This window comes from Heloderma suspectum, chromosome 5, assembly GCF_057233095.1.
Source record: "Heloderma suspectum isolate Gila_16-S chromosome 5, 16-S_ref, whole genome shotgun sequence".
NCBI lineage: Eukaryota > Metazoa > Chordata > Lepidosauria > Squamata > Helodermatidae > Heloderma > Heloderma suspectum.
The window spans coordinates 32,803,026-32,822,121 of NC_139462.1; the positions used below are offsets into that span (position 1 = coordinate 32,803,026).

Below are 19,096 nucleotides of genomic sequence, written 5' to 3' on the forward strand. Positions count from 1 at the left end.
GGTTCCAGGCTTATATTTCAGCCTAACCTACCTGATAGGGTTCTTGAGAGGGTAAATGAGATAAGAATTATAGATAATTTTGTACGTGGGGAAGCACACGGAGAAAGAATAAAGAACAGAATAATAATGGAAACAAGTATGGTCACTTTTGTGAGTATACTACCCTAACAAGAAATAAAATTCTGCCTTCAGACATTCCAAATTCTGTCATAAAAAGCTGAAATCTGAGACTTATATTATCCCAGTTGAGCCAATTGGCATATATTGTATTATTTTGCAAAATGTATCCTGCAGTTTATTCTGTTTTTCCTAGTCATGGGGTGGGGTGAGGCGGGGGAGGCAAGAACACAGAATCCCTACTGCTGACCACTCAAAATCTTATTCATCCACCTCTCTGGCTTCTGAGATTTTAGTAGACATTACCCATACATTTTAAAAACTATGTTCATAGTCATAATAATGGCTAGAAACTTGTCTGTAAAAAAACAATAACTGGGATTTCTGGCAAGTTATAGTCTATACCAGAGGTGGGCAGAAGGCTGATCTCCAGATGATTTGGACTTCCAGCTCCCAGAAGCCTCTGCTCTGCTGGCATGGCCAATGGTCAGGAATGCTGGGAGTTGAAGTCCAAAACATTTGGAGACCTACTTTCTGCCCGTTCCTGGTCTACACTACTGCACTCTTTGCTTTTTCTGTGCTTCCATAAAATTGCCAAAGCTTCCAATACTGGGCTGTTCCTCCCCCAACAACCCACAATTCCAGGTTAGCATGTCATGCTAAACATGGAGCTTCCCTGGGTTGTTTAGCGCAGCAGGAGCAGGCAGGAACCAGTATGCTTGCTGGCTCCCGAACAACCCACAATTTGTTTAATTGTAGGTTGTCGTGTCATCTGAACTGACCCACAGTACTGGGTGTGTCTTCAGGGTTTGTTCAGTTCAGTTGTTTCAGTTTTTCAACACCCTTTTAAAAAATTGCGTTTGTTGCCCAACTTTGATGCACAGTTTGTATGCATGGTGTATCTCAGTCATATAAGACCATAAATTTACATGCATGGATCTGAACACAATCACATCATGCACGTGCACACTGTTTGATTAGTGTACACTTAAGTTGTAAATCCTCCCAATAAGAACAGCAACATAATTAAAAAAAAAAAACATTAACGTAATGCTGGCCATGCCTGCAGGTCTGTTTTATGAGCTTTACATGTGAAGATGAGCTATCTGTTTCAACTACTGAGTAAATAGTACTGGTACTCCACCAAGACTAGTGCCCCAGGTGATCACCTGGCCTGCCTGCTCCTAATGGCGGCCCTAGATCTCACACTGGTGGATGCTTGAGAGATATGCTCCGGTATCCTCTATTGTAATGTGACTTGTTCTACACCTATGAGGTTTCCATAACTGAAAAGCCATTTTTTGCTCTATAGCTTACTGTAGCCAATATGGCACCTAATGTATCTGGAACTTTGATGTCTTGTTAGATGGTACCATGACAGTCTTACTCGTCATGCAGCAGAGGCCCTTCTTCTCTCCAATGGCACCGATGGAAGCTACCTCCTAAGGAAGAGCAATGGCAAGGCAGCTCTTTTCTCTCTCTCAGTAAGGTACAGTTCTATGTATATCTTTTACTTTATCCCATATGAACCTGCCTGAGTTTTGAGATCAACATCTGCAGCCCTGCTGTCTGCCTCACTGCTATCACGTGTCCAGTGACTGGATAAAGAGACAGGGCCTTTACTGTAATGGCATGCAGACTATAGCCACTCTCCCAAGGGAGACCCACCAGGCTCCATCATTGGCTGCTTTTCACAGGACTCCTGTATACCAATAAGCATTGAGTAGGTTATGACTTGTCTGTAGATTGATTACCTAGCTTGCTGTCTATGCGCTCCTCTTTTATTTGCTGCCTTAATGTGATATTTTACTACACACCCATACAACGCATCAAAAAGTAAGGAAAATCCAACCTTTTACAACTCATTAGCTACCTTCACTGTCACAGGTTATTAAAGTCATACTTAATTTGCATGAAGTAATCCTGATTATCCCTTTCTGTGACTTTACTCCATAGCTGGTTATATACATTCTTCAGCTCCATCTTTGCTTTCAAAGCATGATGCACTCTGCTAAAATATAATAGTAATATTCAAAGTTCCTGGAGATGGGCAGACAGAAAAGTATTTTTGAAAGGGAAAGAATGTGCAGGAATGATGCATGAGTCATGATGGCTACATATTACCTCCAATATCAGGGGCAGTATGCCTCTGAATACCAGTTGTTGAGGAACATGAGTGGGACAGTGCTATTGTGCTCATGTGCTGTTTGTGGGGTTCCGATAGGCATTCGGCTGGCCACGGTGGGAATAGAATTCTGGACGAGATAGGCCTTTGGTCTGATGTAGCAGGTATTTTATGACTTATGATGTTATGTTCTTATGCTCTTTCTGCTCTTTATGCAGAGACAATGAGACTGAAAAGGACTGCCTTTCTAAGAAAAAAATAGTTTGTGCAATAATATGACCCTGGTTTCCTCAACTGCAACTGGAAGATACCTTTTAAAAATGTTATAGCATAATCCAGCCGAAGTTAAGCGTGTTTAAATGTTATTGATTTCAGTGGAAAAGACTTAAGCATGTGCTTAACGAGTGTTGCCAGATTCAAAGCTGGAGAACATTCATAAACCTTTAAACCCCCCAGCGTGGCAGGAGGTAAGGCAACTGCACCTTCCTTTGCCCTTTACGTCCCTGGTCCTTCCAACCTACCGTAATTGATAAATGCTCAGGATATGCCACATAGCAAGCAAAAGAAATGTGTGTGTGTGTGGGGTGGTGGTGGTGGATGATGGAGCCAAGGAGGGAATAACCTGGTGTAGCCACAACTGCCTTATCTTCTGCTGTGATAGGCGATGTAAAGGTATATGAACATAAGAACATAACAAGAGCCACGATGGACCATGAAGGTCCATCTAGTCCAGCATTCTGTTGTGGTGGTGGTGGTGGTTGTTATTTATTACATTTTTATAATGCCCAGTAGCCAAAGCTGTCTGGGCAGTTTACAAAGATTCTGTTCACACAGTGGCCAGCCCTTTGCCCTTGGGAAACCCACAAGCAGGACATGAGTGCAACATGAATGTTCTCTACCTTCAAATCTTGAAATCCTTTGCTTAACGCTCCCATTTAAAACAGCTGCAATTTCAGGGACAGGAGAACAAGCAGTGTTGGAGCTAGTTGAGCTTCTCTGTTTTCCATCTTGATGCTCAGTTTGCCTCATTCTTGTTCCCAAATGTGGGTGTCTTTTTTCTTCCCAAACAGGAAAAATGCGTATTTTTTAAAAGTATGCACCCAAAGGTTCATTTTCCCCACATTGATTAACGAGTGAAAATGAGTCCTTTTTGAAAAATATGCATTTTAAATCACACATTTTTCAAAAAGGACACATTTTGCAAATCATAGAATCATAGAATAGTAGGGTTGGAAGGGGCCTACAAGGCCATTGAGTCCAACCCCCTGCTCAGTGCAGGAATCCAAGTCAAAGCATCCCTGACAGATGGCTGTCCGGCCTCGTTTTGAACGCCTCCAGTGTGGGAGAGCCCACTACCTCCCCAGGTAATTGGTTCCATTGTCGTATTGCTCTAACAGTCAGAAAGTTTTTCCTGATGTTCAGCCGGAATCTGACTTCCTGTAACTTGAGCCTATTATTCTGTGTCCTGCACTCTGGGATGATCGAGAAGAGATCCTGGCCTTCCTCTCTGTGACAACCTTTCAAGTACTTGAAGAGTGCTATCATATCTCCCCTCAATCTTCTCTTCTCAAGGCTAAACATGCCCAGTCCTTTCAGTCTCTCTTCATAGGGCTTTGTTTCCAGTCCCCTGATCATCTATGTTGCCCTCCTCTGAACCCTCTCCAGTTTGTCTGCATCCTTCTTAAAGTGTGATGCCCAGAACCGGACACAGTACTCTGGATGAGGCCTAACCAGTGCTGAGTAGAGGGGAACTAGTACTTCCTGGGATTTGGAAACTATGCTTCTATTAATGCAGCCCAAAATAGCATTTGTCTTTTTTGCAGCCACATCACATTGTTGGCTCATATTCAGCTTGTGATTGACAACAATTCCAAGATCCTTCTCGCTTGTAGTGTTGTTGAGCCACATATCACCCATCTTGTAACTGTGCATTTGGTTTCTTTTTCCTAGGTGCAGAACTTGGCATTTATCCCTATTAAATGTCATTCTGTTGTTTTCTGCCCAGTGCTCCAGTCTATCCAGATCACTTTGAATTTTGTTTCTGTCTTCCAAAGTATTAGGTATCCTGCCCAATTTTGTGTCATCTGTAAATTTGATCAGCATTCCCTGCACCTCCTCCTCCAAGTCGTTAATAAAAATGTTGAAGAGCACTGGGCTCAGGACTGAGCCCTGTGGTACCCCACTCATTACCTCTCCCCAGTTTGAGAAGGTCCCATTGATAAGCACTCCTTGAGTCCGACTCTGTAGCCAAGTGTGGATCCACCGGATCGTTGCTTCATCTAGCCCACTTTGAGGTAGTTTGCTCATCAGGATATCATGGGGCACTTTGTCAAAAGCTTTGCTAAAGTTGAGGTATATTATGTCTACAGCATTCCCACGGTACATAAGGGAGGTGACTTGATCAAAAAATGAGATCAGGGTCGTCCGGCAGGATTTGTTCTTGACAAATCCATGTTGACTTTGAGTAATCACTGCATTGTTTTCAAGGTGCTTACAGATAGATTGCTTTATCATCTGCTCCAGACTTTTCCCAGGGATGGATGTCAGACTGACTGGTCTGTAGCTCCCAGGTTCCTCTTTTTCACCCTTTTTGAAGATAGGGTCAATATTAGCCCTCCTCCAGTCATCTGGCACTTCACTCGTTCTCCATGATTTCTCAAAGAGAATAGACAGTGGTTCTGAGAGTTCTTCTGCCAGTTCCTTTATTACTCTAGGATGCCATTCATCTGGCCCTGGAGATTTGAACTCATTCAAAGTAATTAGGTGTTCCTTGACCATATGCCTATCAATCTCAAGCTGCAATCCTGCCCCTTCGGCCTGTAGTTTGCCTTTGCCGGGGGGTCATAGACCCTCTTTTGGGAGAAGACTGAGCCAAAGTAGGAATTGAGCACCTCTGCCTTTTCTTTGTCATCTGTTATCGTTTTGCCATCCTTATTTAATAGCTGAACCACCATTTCTTTCCTCTGCCTTTTACTATGAACGTAGCTGAAGAAAGCCTTTTTGTTGCTTTTAGCATCCCTCGCTAACCTCAGCTTGTTCTCAGCTTTAGCCTTCCTGACGCCATCCCTGCAATTCTGTGCTACCTGCCTGTACTCTTCCTTTGTTACTTGGCCTTCCTTCCACTTCCTATATGTGTCCTTTTTTGTTTTCAGATCATCTCTAAGCTTTTTGTGAAGCCACATTGGCTTCTTCTGTTGTCTTTCACCGTTTCTTCATGTTGGAATTGTTTATAATTGTGCCTTGAGAATTTCTTGTTTTAAAAGCTCCCACCCATCTTGGACTCCTTTTCTCATTAGCGTCGCTTGCCATGGGACCTTACTGATCATTGTTCTGAGTTTATTAAAATCAGCATTCCTAAAATCCAGGGTACGCGTTTGACTACACTCAGCTTTTGCTTCCCTTAGAACCAAAAACTCAAGTACAACATGGTCGCTTTCCCCCAGAGTTCCTGTAACTGCTACTGTATTCACTAAGTCATCTCTGTTGGTTAGGATCAAGTCAAGGATAGCTGATCCTCTAGTTCCTTCGTCTACTTTCTGTAGGAGGAAGTTATCCACCACACAAGTGAGGAATTTCCTGGAGGTGTCATGTTTTGCAGATTTTGTCTCCCAACAAATATCGGGGAAATTGAAGTCCCCCATTACTACTACATCATGCTTCCTTAAAACATTGGCTATTTTCTTTTCAAAAATTTCATCCTCATCTTCTCCTTGATTGGGTGGCCGGTAGTAGACTCTGACCATCAGGTTCCTTTTATTCTTTGCTCCATTTATTTTGATCCAGATGCTCTCGATGGGGCTACCAAGCTCATCCTCCTGAATTTCAGTGCAGATATATGTATTTTTCACATGCAGTGCAACCCCACCTCCCTTTCTGTTCCTCCTGTTCTTTTTGAACAAGTTATATCCTTCAATTGCTGTATTCTAGTCATGAGAGTCATGACTAGAATACAAGTTCTAGTATTCTAGAACTGAGTCCACCAAGTCTCAGTTATACCTATCAAGTCATAATTTCCCTCTTGTATTAAGAGTTCAAGTTCTTTCTGTTTGTTTCCCATACTCTGGGCATTAGTATATAGACATTGAAGACCATGTGCTTCATAGTCTGGCTTCCTTCCTACATGTATCTGAAGACTATTATTGGGCACTATTAGAGCTGTTCCCTTCGTTGCACTATTAGAGCTGTTCCCTCTGTTGCAGTGCATGAGCCTACATCCATTGTTACCCCCAACTTTACATCTCCCTTCCCCGTAGGATTCAGTTTAAAGCCCTCCTGATGAAGTTCTTCATGCTGTGGCCAAACACATTTTTCCCATCCATTGTGAGGTGCAACCCGTCCCTTGCCAACAGCCCATCTTCCAGGAAGTATAGCCTGTGGTTCGAGAATCCAAATCTCTCTCGTGGCACCACCTTCGTAGCCAGTCATTCACCCGGAGTATTTTTCATTCCCTTTCTATCCCTCTTATAACTACTGGAAGTATATATGAGAAAACTATCTGGGCCCCCAAGTTCTTGAGTTTCCTTCCCAAAGCTTCAAAGTCTGACGTGATTTCTTCGTAGCTCCGTTTGGCAGTATCATTTGTTCCCACATGGATTAGAAGAAAGGGATACCTGTCAGTGGGCTTTATGAGTGCAGGCAACCTTTCAGTCACGTCTCTAATCTCTCCTCCCCGGAGACAACATACCTGGCGAGTCCATGGGTCTTCGCGACATACTTGGGTCTCGATCCCACGTAGCAAGGAGTCTCCCACTACTACCACTCTTCTCTTCTTCTTCTTGTAGGCCTGGGTTTCATCACCTCTGTTTGACTGACCTTCAGCCTCTTGCTCACTCTCATGTAGGTTCCCCACTGATTCTTCCTCTGCAGGCTGTCCTCCAGTCTCATCTGCAAGTACCTGGAATCAGTTCCACAGCTCCACTGCTTCCACTGGTGCAGAGTGGCGTCTAGTTCTTCTCCTAACTGTAACCCTTTTCCAAGGAGTATTCTCCACTCTATTTTTCTTCACCTCAGCATTTCCCACTTCTGCCTCAGGTTGCTGTTGCTCTTCAAGCTTCTGGTCTTCCCTTTGCTGCTGTAGTTCCCCCATTCTGTCCAAGAACTTTTCGTGTTCTCTTATTCCCTGGAGGGTCGACAGTCGCCGCTCCAGTCCACTTACTTTTTCTTCCAGCAGTGTGATCAACTTGCACTTGTTGCAGGTGTAGGCCATGTTGTTCTCAGGCAAGAAAACAAACATTGCACACACCTTGCAGGTCACCACCACTGGAGAGTCTTGTCCTTCCATAGCCTGTTTTCCATTTTTGTGTCTGTGATTGTTTTAGACTAGCCTGTGCCTGCTCCTCTACTCAGTAGAGGTTAAAAGCAGAGTCCTACTGGTGTGGAAGTGTGTGTTACAAGACAAATAAATGAAAAAAAAAGTTAGTTAAAAATAAAAAAAAATGTTAGGGGCCTCCCCCTTGACCTCCCCTGCCAAACTCCCCTGGCCAACTCCTGTTTGCTCCCCCTGTTCACACACTCTGGTCACTTGCTCTCTGGGTGAATGCTTTCATCCAAGCTTGAGAATGTGCAAGCTTTCCCCCCAAAATGCATTTGCATTCAGACTTGCGAGAGGGACATGACTGAGTGCTTTTAGAAATGAAACAAAATTCTCTTATGTTCATGTGCAATTTAGGAGCAGTTACTTCTACTGGACTGTGTGACTTTATTTTAAAAAAAACAAGCACTACATATGAGATATATAATAAGAGATGCTTTTAATTAATATGTCAAGCATAGTGTGGCAAAGATGATGCTTAATGTCTATATTCAAGTTTCTCTAAAGCAGAGAACGTGGACTATTTGCCTCCCCTGATACATTTTTTGTTTGTTTTTGTAGACTGCAGGCACTTGATTGGTTTTCAGCTTTTTCAGCTTTCAGTAAAAACAACAACTGCAATGTGTCTGGTCCATCTGGTTGTGCAGATAAGTTCGAAAAACTCTAAAGGCTCTGAAATGAGGAAACTGGGAAAAAAAAGAATCCATCATTCATTCATTGTATTTTTCAGCTCCCAAGATTTTGAACACTGGAGTCTGAAACACATGCATTTGGAAGAGGGTACTGATTTCATTCGTACATTCTTCCAAGTACATAGCTTGGGATAGCACCCCCAAAATGCAGTAGGTCCATTTAAAGCAGGAGCACACACATTTTTCCTCCCCTCTCTGCCTGCTGAGATCTAAGGATTAATAGTATTATTGGTGGAGGTGAAGGCCTCTCCAATCCCCCAGCAATTGCTATCAACATGGTATTTCGAGCAGCAGGAAAACAGCCATCTCAGAAAGCAGGGAACAGCCCCCCCACACTTAACCATGCTTCATTCTTTGTTGTGCAAGCAAAGGAGCAAGCGCATGAGCATGTCAGTTAACTGTTAAGAAACTATGGTTTGTTAAGCCAAGATTGTTACATCTGAACTGGCTCTATGTTTATATAACAGAAGGTTTCGAGGTATTGGTTTAGACTCACATTTGACAGCATCAGGGTATTGTACAATAAAGGCCATGTTTCCATCAACTAGAGTTTAGCATCAATTGTGATCTTGAAAAGGGTATGGAAATCTATGGGACACTTGAGTGGGGAGAAGTTCCAGGGGTGAAGAACCCTTACCTGGGTTTGGCTTCCTTTAGAAGGAGGTCACTGGAGACTTATTGGCATTTTGTAATATTTACGTTTATTTACAAATTTACAGGCTGCATATAGGTGGAAGCATAGCTGAAACACTCCAACAGACAGTTAAATCCACAGTCCCACATCAGATCTCTAGAAAGAAGCAGCCAGCACTCCATAATGCCTTTAGCTTGCAGAGCCCCCAAACTAATCTCTCTCTGTCTCTCCATATTAGTCTGTCCCACTTGAAAACTCCACTCACAGCTAGCTTGCCCCCTCTTCCTGGCTAGAGGGAGGGTAAGGTTGTGTCATCTTCTCCAACCATCTCCTAGCTTTCTGGAGCTATTTACCTGTACCAAGAAGCAGTTCTCATGGAGATATATCACTTGTCGCTTCCCTAACAAAAGTGTGCCACTAAGAGTCTCCTGCAGTACTTCTGGCCCCATTAACCTTCTCCTGTCCAAACTTCTAATCTTACCACAATATATTTCCAGTGGTCTAGTGGTAAATTTTGAAGTGCAAGAGCTCTTCAGGAAAGTCCCTGTAACCATTCTCTGAAAGATAGTCCAAAGGTGCAGGCAGCTGCATTGATCTATATCAGCAAATCAGTTTTAGTAGTTTTCATCTCCATCAGGAACAGGTCTTTTGTAAAGCTAATGGGTCTTAATTGCCCATTCAAGACCAAATCACCCCCAAACACTTTGTATTTCAACAGGAAATACATTGTTGCTGGAAAACTAATCCCCCCACCCCAGCCCCCAAGCTAATGTGAGGATTAGCTAAACTCAGAGGGGACAGAGAAGTCTGAAGGTGGGTGGTGGTGACAGTTGATGCCAGCTTCCATGCTAATAAAAGAATGCCACCACTGCATCCCTCTGAACCCTGGCCCCACTACACCACTGTATATTTTGGATGTTGACCACAATGTAAACCAAGCTACCTTAGTTGCTCTATACACAGTAGGAACAGAATGAACAGAGAAATAGAAAATGAACTTGGAGAATAAAGCTTTTGGGCAGGTAACAGACTTTTGAGGTGAGTGAAGCCCAAATGATGCAGGGTGTAAAGACAGTGAAGGGGCAACTACTCATAAAGAAAAGGGATTCTGTTGTCTACAGCTCTCTGATGATTCACCAAGCCCTCTTGACATCTTCATAAAATGTAACTAAGGGCACAATCCTATGCATGTTTAGGCAGAAACATGGCTGGCTGGGGCATGCTGGGAGTTGTAGGACTTTTTTCTGCCTAAACATGCATAGGATTGTGCCTTCAGGTAAGTAGAATATATAGATATAGATATAATCTTCTATTTCAACACCTTTGTTCCTTTTTGTTTCAGAGCAAAAGATTCTGTAAAACATTTTCATGTGGAGTACACTGGATCTTCATACAAGTTTGGCTTTAATGAATTTTTAAGCTTGAAAGACTTGATCATGCATTTTGCAAATCAGCCTTTAATTGGCAGTGAGACAGGTAACTTACTTTTGCTTTTATATATAAATTTTACAATATTTTATATTATAATAGGTTTTATGTTTATACCTGAGAACATTTTCACACACACACACCACCATTATGTTAGTCCTATCGTCCCCTTGATTTTCGGGATATGGCTATCCCAGAGTACACCTATTGCAGTGCCTCTTGTTTTATTCTACACTAGGTTGTCCCTTTTCGTTGCTAGGTGTTCAGGTATTGCACTACTAGTATATTACTATGCATTGTATAGTAATAAATATTCTAGTAAAATAGACATATTGGTCTCAGGATATGTGGAAGACAGAGAAGAGGTTGGCATGGACTACATAACATATTTAATTTGATGTTTTGCAAAAGGAGTGTTTGAACTTTGAAAAGAATTTCCTTAAGGCCTCCTGCCATCAAAAGCAGTTCTGATAAAAGAGAGCCTGTTAAACTCGTAAGAAACACGCCTACTCAGAATAATTCAGGGGGGATGGGAAGGGCAAGACAACTGAAAGGCCCTTTAAGATGACTCACATCTCACTCTCTGAAAACTCTTGCTCCTTTGACAATCTATATACCAAGTGTCAAACTCCATGTGACACAAGAGATCCACGCATCACTGAATCTCCCAGTGCTTTTATTTTTACGTGCGGGGTACTTGGAACTGAACTGAAACAGCAGTGCTGAGGGCGGAATTGTTTAATTTCTTCTCTATCTCTCTACCGGGAGTACTGAACCTCTTTCAGCCTGAGGGCTGCATTCCACCGTGATGAAACTCCCAGGGGGCGCATTACAATGGTGAGCAAGCCAAAGCCAAAAAGGGCGGAGGCAAGGGGACAGGCCAAAATACCAAAAATAACATATTTTGGCTTAAAGCTCTCACTGCCACTAACTAAACCATAGGAAAGTTGCTTCAGCCTTTTAGAATGGAGAGAAAACTGCACAAAAACCAAGAAACCACCAAAAACCAGTGGTTTAGGGAAAGGAGGCGGGGCAGGGAAAGGGGCGTGGCCATTTGGGGAACCCCAGAGGGTTGGACTGGGATCCCAGGATGATTTGATTTGGCCTCCCAGCCTGAGGTTCTCCACCCTTGCCCTACACCATTTTCCTGATTTAAAATGCCCCCCCCCCCCCGCTGTTTGCCTTGCTGTGGAAAAATACAACCCCACTCCAGAGCATGAGCATGAGTCTGAGTGTGAGTGAGTGTGTGTGAGCGTGTATGTGTGTGTATGAAGAGGTGATATAGATTGGGAAAAGGGGTTAAACACCCCCTCTGTCAGTGCTGCTACTCCGATCCAATTTGGAGTCTCCTCCTCATATCTATTTTTAAGTAAAAATAAAATGGTTGGGAGACCCTATGACTGACTGCTTGCGTGACAAATAGTGCAGAGCCTTGTGAGCACATCGCCCTGTGCAGGTGCTGTGTTAAGGTGCTCACGAGGCTGTGGCTCCCTTGGTTTCTAGGGGATGGATCAAGGCTCCTTTCCTCCAACGGAAGGAGCCCTTCCATTGGAAAAAGGGAACTTTGATCCCACCCTACGTCGTTTGAAAATTTAAAGTTATCTAAATAGAGTCTTGATGCAGTAGTTTTGTTATATTTTTTACTGGCATTATTGCATATGCTGCATTTTGGATGCAGTGGGGAGGGGCTGTAGCACAGTGGCAGAGCATATGTTTGCATGTTTGCCCCTGGTCCCAGGTTCGATCCCCAGCACCTCCAGATAGGGCAAGGAGATCTTTCCTGAAACCCTGGAGAGCAGCTGCCAGTCAATATCGACAGTACTGGGCTAGATGGACCAATGGACTGATCCAGTATAAGGCAACGTCCTATGTTCCTAAATGCCACCAGTCTATTCAAGATAAATATGGATCTGTAGCTGGAAAGAGTGTCTTACTAACTGGGTTCCAACAGCAATACCAGGTAGGATTGATCAGTTGGGCTGTGGTGGCTCAGTGGTAGAGCACATGTTTTGCATGCAGAAGAACCCAGATTCGATCCACGGCACCTCCAGGTATGGCTGGGGAAATTCCTGCCTGAAACCCTGGAGAGCCACTGCCAGTCAGTGTTGACGATACTAGGCTAAATGGACCAATGGACTGACTCAGTATAAGGCCGCTTCCTCTCTTCCTATGAATAAAGAATTGTCTTTTCCCTACTTAATCTTAATGGGCAAGGAAGTATTTCAGATTAGCAAAGAAAGGGACTGAGAACAAAAGGAAGCAAGGGGGCTCTGATACATGTTTTTAGAGCTACTGCTCTCCAGGCCAGAAATGGTTTAATCTCTTTGAAGTGTCATATCTATTTCCTGACATGAGTGTTAAACCCCCATTGTGGCCCCAACTGACTCACAGCCCTGAAACCTGAGCTCTGTTGTCAAAGAGTTCCTAAATAGGTTTGTTATTTAACACAAGAGGAGCCCCAGATTTTTTTTTGATAGACAACTACTGGTTGGTACAGGTCCAGAGGAAGAAAAAGAACAGGCTCCTATTATCAACTGATTACACGATAAATAAGATGAATGGGGCTGATATTTAAGAACGCTCAGTAGCCTGGCCATCTTGAGAGAGGGATGGATGGTCAAGAGCTATGGGCACTCCCAGGGGTGTTGCTAGGCACTTAAAAGTTTTTGGGCCATAGGACCCAAATTTGCATAAAATCTGCATCTGCATATATGATGTATTTAATTTCACAGGAAGCAAAACCAGCCAACTAATTTCTTACCCAAATAATCTCAAATAAAATACATTCTTCAATTAATTTGCACCCAGAACCAGATCACCCCAAACCAATGGAAAACACTTTTTTTCTAAGCTTAATTGCCATGCATGGGCAGAGTGGGGGTGGGTCGGTGGGTGTTTCAGCATGTGGGAAGGGGAGAGTTAACCCCTCCTTCCCCAGCTGCAGTCCCCCTTGAAAATTGCCCCTGTGTGGCAGTTAAGCTGAGAAAAATCCCTTCCATTGGTACCAATGGACACAGAGTTCTGGGGAATAGAACCAGGGTCCTGGGGAATGGATCCAGGCCCCTGGGCACTCTAGAATTCTAATTCATACTGTCTCTGTGGTTTTGGTTAAGGGGACATCTTTTTCTGAATCAGATCCCTACATGCTCATAGTACTTTTGTTTAGACTGCCCAAGTCCCTTTCTTTCCTATACCGAGGACCAGGCCTGGCTCCAGGATTTGGGGGTTCAGGATTTGGGGGTTAAGACCCACCTGATGAAGGATTGGTGGGTATGGGATACATACAAACCAGTGGGGTATTTTGAGATGACCCACTCCACCCCAGCTTGTATTCAGTATGTCCATTTTTTCCTTTCTTCACACATGGTGCTTCCGGGTGAGGCTTTTATTGCATCATTGTCCTGCCTTATTCAGACATTGTCCAGACATTACCATCTTCCACTTGTAACTCTCCCATGTTTTCCCACTACTTCTTCTGTCTTTTTTCTTAATGCAGAAAATCCATTAAGGAGAAAAACACAGAATTGCTGCATAATGCCTTCTGATTCATAGCACTAGAAGCCCTCTCACAAGAGATTCTGTCTTCCTGTAGTTTATTCCTTGTTGTCTTATCCTCACTGGAGAGGAGTAACCATTGTACAATTGTACATACAGTTTCTTAAGGTTCCAAAGTTAATTGCTTTAAAAAATAAAATCAGACAGACCAAGGACATGAGACAGAAGCTTGCTGAAGCTAAGCAGGTCCAAGTCAGAAGAGGGAGTCCACCTGGGGACCCTACAGATATTGCTTTGATAAAAGGTGGGATATAAATGAAGTCAAATAATCCCCCCCCCAGAAGGTAATGGCATAATCCACCAGAAACATCTGTTCACGCACCATGGAGATAATCTTGGTATTGCACAGCACCCATTTGTTCCAATGGGAAACACACATAAGATGTTTCCCATGGCATAGTATGCAATGTTGTTCCTATGTAGAGCAGACCCATTGAAATGAATGAGACTTAGTTTAGTTACAACTAACTCAGATCCCATTCATTTCAATGGGTCTCCTCTACATAGGACTAACATTGGATACTACCCACTATTTGCATTCTAACTGCACATTATTGGCTAGTCAGTTTTTAAATGTTTGAACCTTACAGCTTGTTATTAGTTTATTTTTAGTATTTCGAATGAACCTTGCACACTATTGTAGTTCTGTCCCTTCCCTCCACCACTACCTCCCCTGCCATCTGTTACATCCGTTAACGGTTAAAGGGTTGATGCTATATGATATCAGTGAATATGATCTCCAGTGATGAATGATAGACTTGCCCAGTGGCTTACCAACTCCCTAATCAGATTCTGCTAGCTCTGTGAAACGCCTTTCATGTGCCTAAAATGGACAGTGCCACCAGCTGGAAAATAGGTGTTAAACCTCACAGTGCTGATGAACTTCTACCCTTCCATGTTGCTTTTCTATATGAAGCAAGACACAGGAAAGGGAGGTTGACATCTGAGATAAATAACTGCCGGTCTCATACGCTAGTGGCCCAGCTCCACAAAGCCTGGGTGATAAAAACTAGCTTAATGGATTAAAAAATGTAATCCTTCCTTTGTCCCGATAGAATTCCCAAAGCTCCCTTATTCACTAATGGAAGGAGAAGCAAGTCATACTCCTGCTGAGAGAGTGGCTTTTCCTCAGTCTTTGTTTAATCACAACAGCACTTACAACACAAAGCGGTCCAAATGGCTGATGAAGGATTGCACCACATTTGAAGGTCATTGGCTGGGCTAGCCCAGCTGCTCAAGAAGTCCTACTGGCCGCTTGAGGTGTCAAAGAAGCAGCATACAACCTCAGTGTGACACTCCAAGATTCAGAGGATGCTGGGAGATGCTGTAATGCTGCAAGGGGATCCTAGATCTTCCCAGAATGTGCACAAAACTGGGCAAGAAATACATTTCCTGATACGCATTTTTGGCAGGAAAATCACTTGAGTGAGTCTTGGTCACCCAGCTATTAACATCAGTCCCAAGGCAGGGCTTGAAAGTATGTGTTGCAGCAACCTAGCTGAAAATAAGCAGTTCCAGATCTGCTCATTGCCTGGATGGGAGACTGCTTGTGAACCCTGTGTACTTTTTGGTTTTAATTTTTGTGAACCATCCTGAGAGCTTTGGCTATTGGGCGGTATAGAAATGGAATAAAAAAATAAGGGTGCAATCCTATGCATGTTTAGACAGAGAAAAGTCCCACAACTCCCAGCATGCCCCAGCCAGCCATGCTGGCTGGGGCATGCTGGGAGTTGTAGGACTTTTCTCTGTCTAAACATGCATAAGATTGCGCCCTAAATAAAATATAAATAAATGTATACTGTCTTGAGTTCCATAGTTATATTCGTCATAATAGATAAATAATAACTCAGGTGCTAAAATATTCACATAATTTAGATGTACTTTCCTGTTTTCCATGTAAACTACTGTATAGTATTATGGAATCTAATTCCCCTTTCCCTGTTATTAATTCAGTAATTCATTTATTGTATAACTATTTCACACCCCTCCTAGAGAGAGTTCTACAAGTGATAAAAACAAAACAACTTCAGACAACCACTTTATCCACATTATTAAAAATATGTGTATATATAAAGATGTTAGTCTAAAAGTAAAACCTTTACTTTTAGTCTAAAAGTAAAACCTTAAAAACCTAAGGTCTGACACCCCTGGTACACAGCTAGGGAAAAAGAGAGTGAGAGAGATGTGGAGGGTGGGGAAAATACTCAAATGGCCTTGACCCTTGCTTTTCTGGCAAAAGCAAAACAAAGGAAGAAAGAAACAGCAACAGTCAGGCTTTTGTGCCCTCTGGGGTTAGCTGGTACTTTAATGCCCATGCAAAGGGCAAGAGACTAGCTGGAAGATCCATTTAGGTCTCTGAAGTGGTATGCTCCTGTGGCTTTTATGAACTATAGCTCAGTCTTTCCAGCTCGTCGGCCATTTGCTCCCACACACACACTTTTTTGAGTGCTTCAGGCCATGGCAGGGGAGTGGCTGCATGAATGTCTCTATGCATCACATAGCATTTTCCATTTATTTAGGTACCCTGATTGTTCTGAAGCACCCCTATCCTAGGAAGGTGGAAGAACCTTCCATTTATGAATCTGTGCGTGTTCACACGGCAATGCAAACAGGAAAAACGGAAACTGACCTCGTCCCCAATGCACCCTCGGTGAGTTAGTCCTTTCTTGCTGAGCTGGATGGAACATTGGTTGGAGCCAGTAAAATTGAAAGAGACTTTCCAAGCTTCTATGTCATTATGTCTGTGTCATTATTTCGCTGTCTTTATGACTAGTTTGATGCTCAGGGAGTGTGAATTGTGAGTTGGAATGTCCTGGTTCAAATCTTACCTCAACCTTGAACTCACTAGATGGCCGTAGGTACGTTGCTATACCTAGGGATGTATGGATTGTATACAATCTGCTCCATCTGTGTTTCGTGGATTGTCAGGCACCTTTTGTTTCGTAGTCTGCTCACAGATGGGTTCGAATTTTTTTCGTTATGCGGAAAAATACGCAAATAATTCCGTAAGAGGGTTCACAACAATTTACATAAGTTACCTTAGTATGTAACATTTAGCATGTTGTCCCCCATTCCATTCAACTTTTCCCCACATATATTTACCAATCTCAGCAGTAACTTGTGTATTTTCCTGCTAATAAATATGCGTAAATTTCGAGAAAGTAAAAAAAAAGATCCCAAAGTCCACGGACTCCACATGACCTGAGGAGGTCAGTCCTCAACAGATTCCACAGGTCAGATTCTTAGAAATCCGAACTCATTTTAGTCTGCCTTGAATTTCTCCAGCATCCCTACGTATATCCCAGCCTCAGGCCATCATTTTAAATGAGAAGATAATAACAATGGGCTACCTCCCAGGGTTGTTGTAAGCCCGAGATAATGTATTTTAACCACTTTGAGCACACAAAAACAGTGTTGTTGTAGTACTAGTTTAAGCCTGGTATGTTAATTTTCTTTGTTGAACAAGAATTTTTATTGCCTGAAAAGAGACTTGGAAACAAACTTCTTGCTCGCTTGTGTCGTTAATGGTCTGTGGCCATCTTACACACATAATGTTCTAGGCCAGCAAGTTCTCTTTCAGCAGTTAATGCCACGTTACTGAACATGGACACAATGAACACATTGTCTGAAGTCATTGCTCAATTTATCTTGGTTTCATTCGCAATTTGACCCATTATATCTTTGAACAGCATATACCTCTCAGAATATTAAAAAGCACCTGCCTTAATCTGTGATGCAACAGGGTGCCATTTCACCAGACTTCAGTGGAATTACTTTGCATGTTTAGTTCAGGTGTAGATAGGGCCCAGTGCTCTTGGCAGATGACTCATTATGAAAGACAAAATGAATGGATAATTATGAGGTCGAAAAGCCATTGCTATGTTTTGTTTTGTCAGCAGTACTATGGTTATGTAATGACTCATTATTAAGACTAAGGCTTACTTGTCTCAGTCTCTCTCCTCACCACATCCTCCCTCATCCTCATGGTTAAGCTTCATCTTTTTCATTGCAGTTAGGCACAAAAGAAGGATACCTGACAAAACAAGGCAGAATAGTTAAGGTAAGGAATTCCCAAGGCTTTTATGCCTCTCCTTTCTTTACAAATATAAAAACTGCCCAACTGTTAAAATGCATACTTAATGGCAGCTCTTAGAAAATTATATTAGTGGTGTGTGAGGAAAGTAGGGTCTGAAAGATCGACTTCAAGCTTCCTTGCATGCATGAGGGGTTGAGGGACGCCCTACCGTTAGGCGGAGTGAGGCGGCCACCTAAAGCAGCCGATTTGGGGTGTCATGAAAGGGCACCAAATGTCTAATTATTTAACTGATTATCACTGTATTTCTGTTGCTAGAGAAGTGGAGAGGTGCTTTTGGGATTTTCTGCCTCAGATGTCACAATAACTTGACTCTCATTGAGACGTTGCCTTACAAGAAACACTCAGTTGAATTCTTGTGCCTCTGAGGAAAAGTTCCACTGAAACGTATTGGGCATTTTACAATTTTTTAAAGCGCTATATATATGTCTTCAGTACCATTTTGAGGCGTGTGGGTGTGCACTTGTTTACAAAATCTGCTGTCACCATACCGTGACTGCTACCTCACCTCCACCCCCACCCCGGCTTTTGCTGCCTTCAATTTGCAGTTTGAGAAAGATGCATGTTCCTTTGAGAATTGATTGGTACATCAGCAGGACCTCATGAGATACTGGGGAGCTTCTAGTGCCAGACAGATGAGAAGCTCACCAGAAGCCAGTGGCACAACAAGCAATATAATTCCTGATCAGCTGCAGTGGAGTAGTTGGATTCTTTCTTTTCCTTCTCTATTAGGCTATATTTTGTTTTATTTTTTTAAAAAACCCTGTATATTATAACTTATGCCCCACTCTTGCCTGTCCCAGTGATCTCCCATCTGAGTATTGGTAGAACTATATACATATTAGGAAACATGAGAAGGAAGAAGAAAAAGGAACTTATTTTCAATACCTGTGTTGCCCTTTTCATTAAAAAAAATGCCCAAATCCTCAAATTTCCTCTTTTTTTTTTCAGAACTGGAAAACTAGGTGGTTTACTTTGCACAGGAATGAACTGAAATATTATAAAGACCAGATGGTGAGTCGGCAAGTTGTACTTGGACGTGCGTTTTTCATCACTTGACAATATTGCATGTTAAGCTGAGGGCATTTTTACACCAGCCTAAAATCCTGCATTTAAAACAGGGCTTTCTGCTTCCATTTTA

The 19,096-nt window shown here is 42.7% G+C and overlaps 1 protein-coding gene across 3 annotated transcripts in view; it reads left to right on the forward strand.

Annotated features, from left to right (window-relative positions):
- Positions 1 to 19,096, forward strand: part of DAPP1 (dual adaptor of phosphotyrosine and 3-phosphoinositides 1) — a 58,507-nt gene that overhangs the window by 30,055 nt on the left and 9,356 nt on the right. For all 3 annotated transcript variants that reach the window (XM_084855711.1, XM_084855709.1, XM_084855708.1), the window contains exons 2-6: positions 1,484 to 1,606; positions 10,222 to 10,355; positions 16,382 to 16,512; positions 17,875 to 17,922; positions 18,907 to 18,969. In XM_084855711.1, coding sequence (XP_084711837.1) covers positions 10,316 to 10,355; positions 16,382 to 16,512; positions 17,875 to 17,922; positions 18,907 to 18,969 — 282 coding nt within the window. In that variant the 5' untranslated portion in view covers positions 1,484 to 1,606; positions 10,222 to 10,315. The remainder of the gene's footprint in view (positions 1 to 1,483; positions 1,607 to 10,221; positions 10,356 to 16,381; positions 16,513 to 17,874; positions 17,923 to 18,906; positions 18,970 to 19,096) is intronic.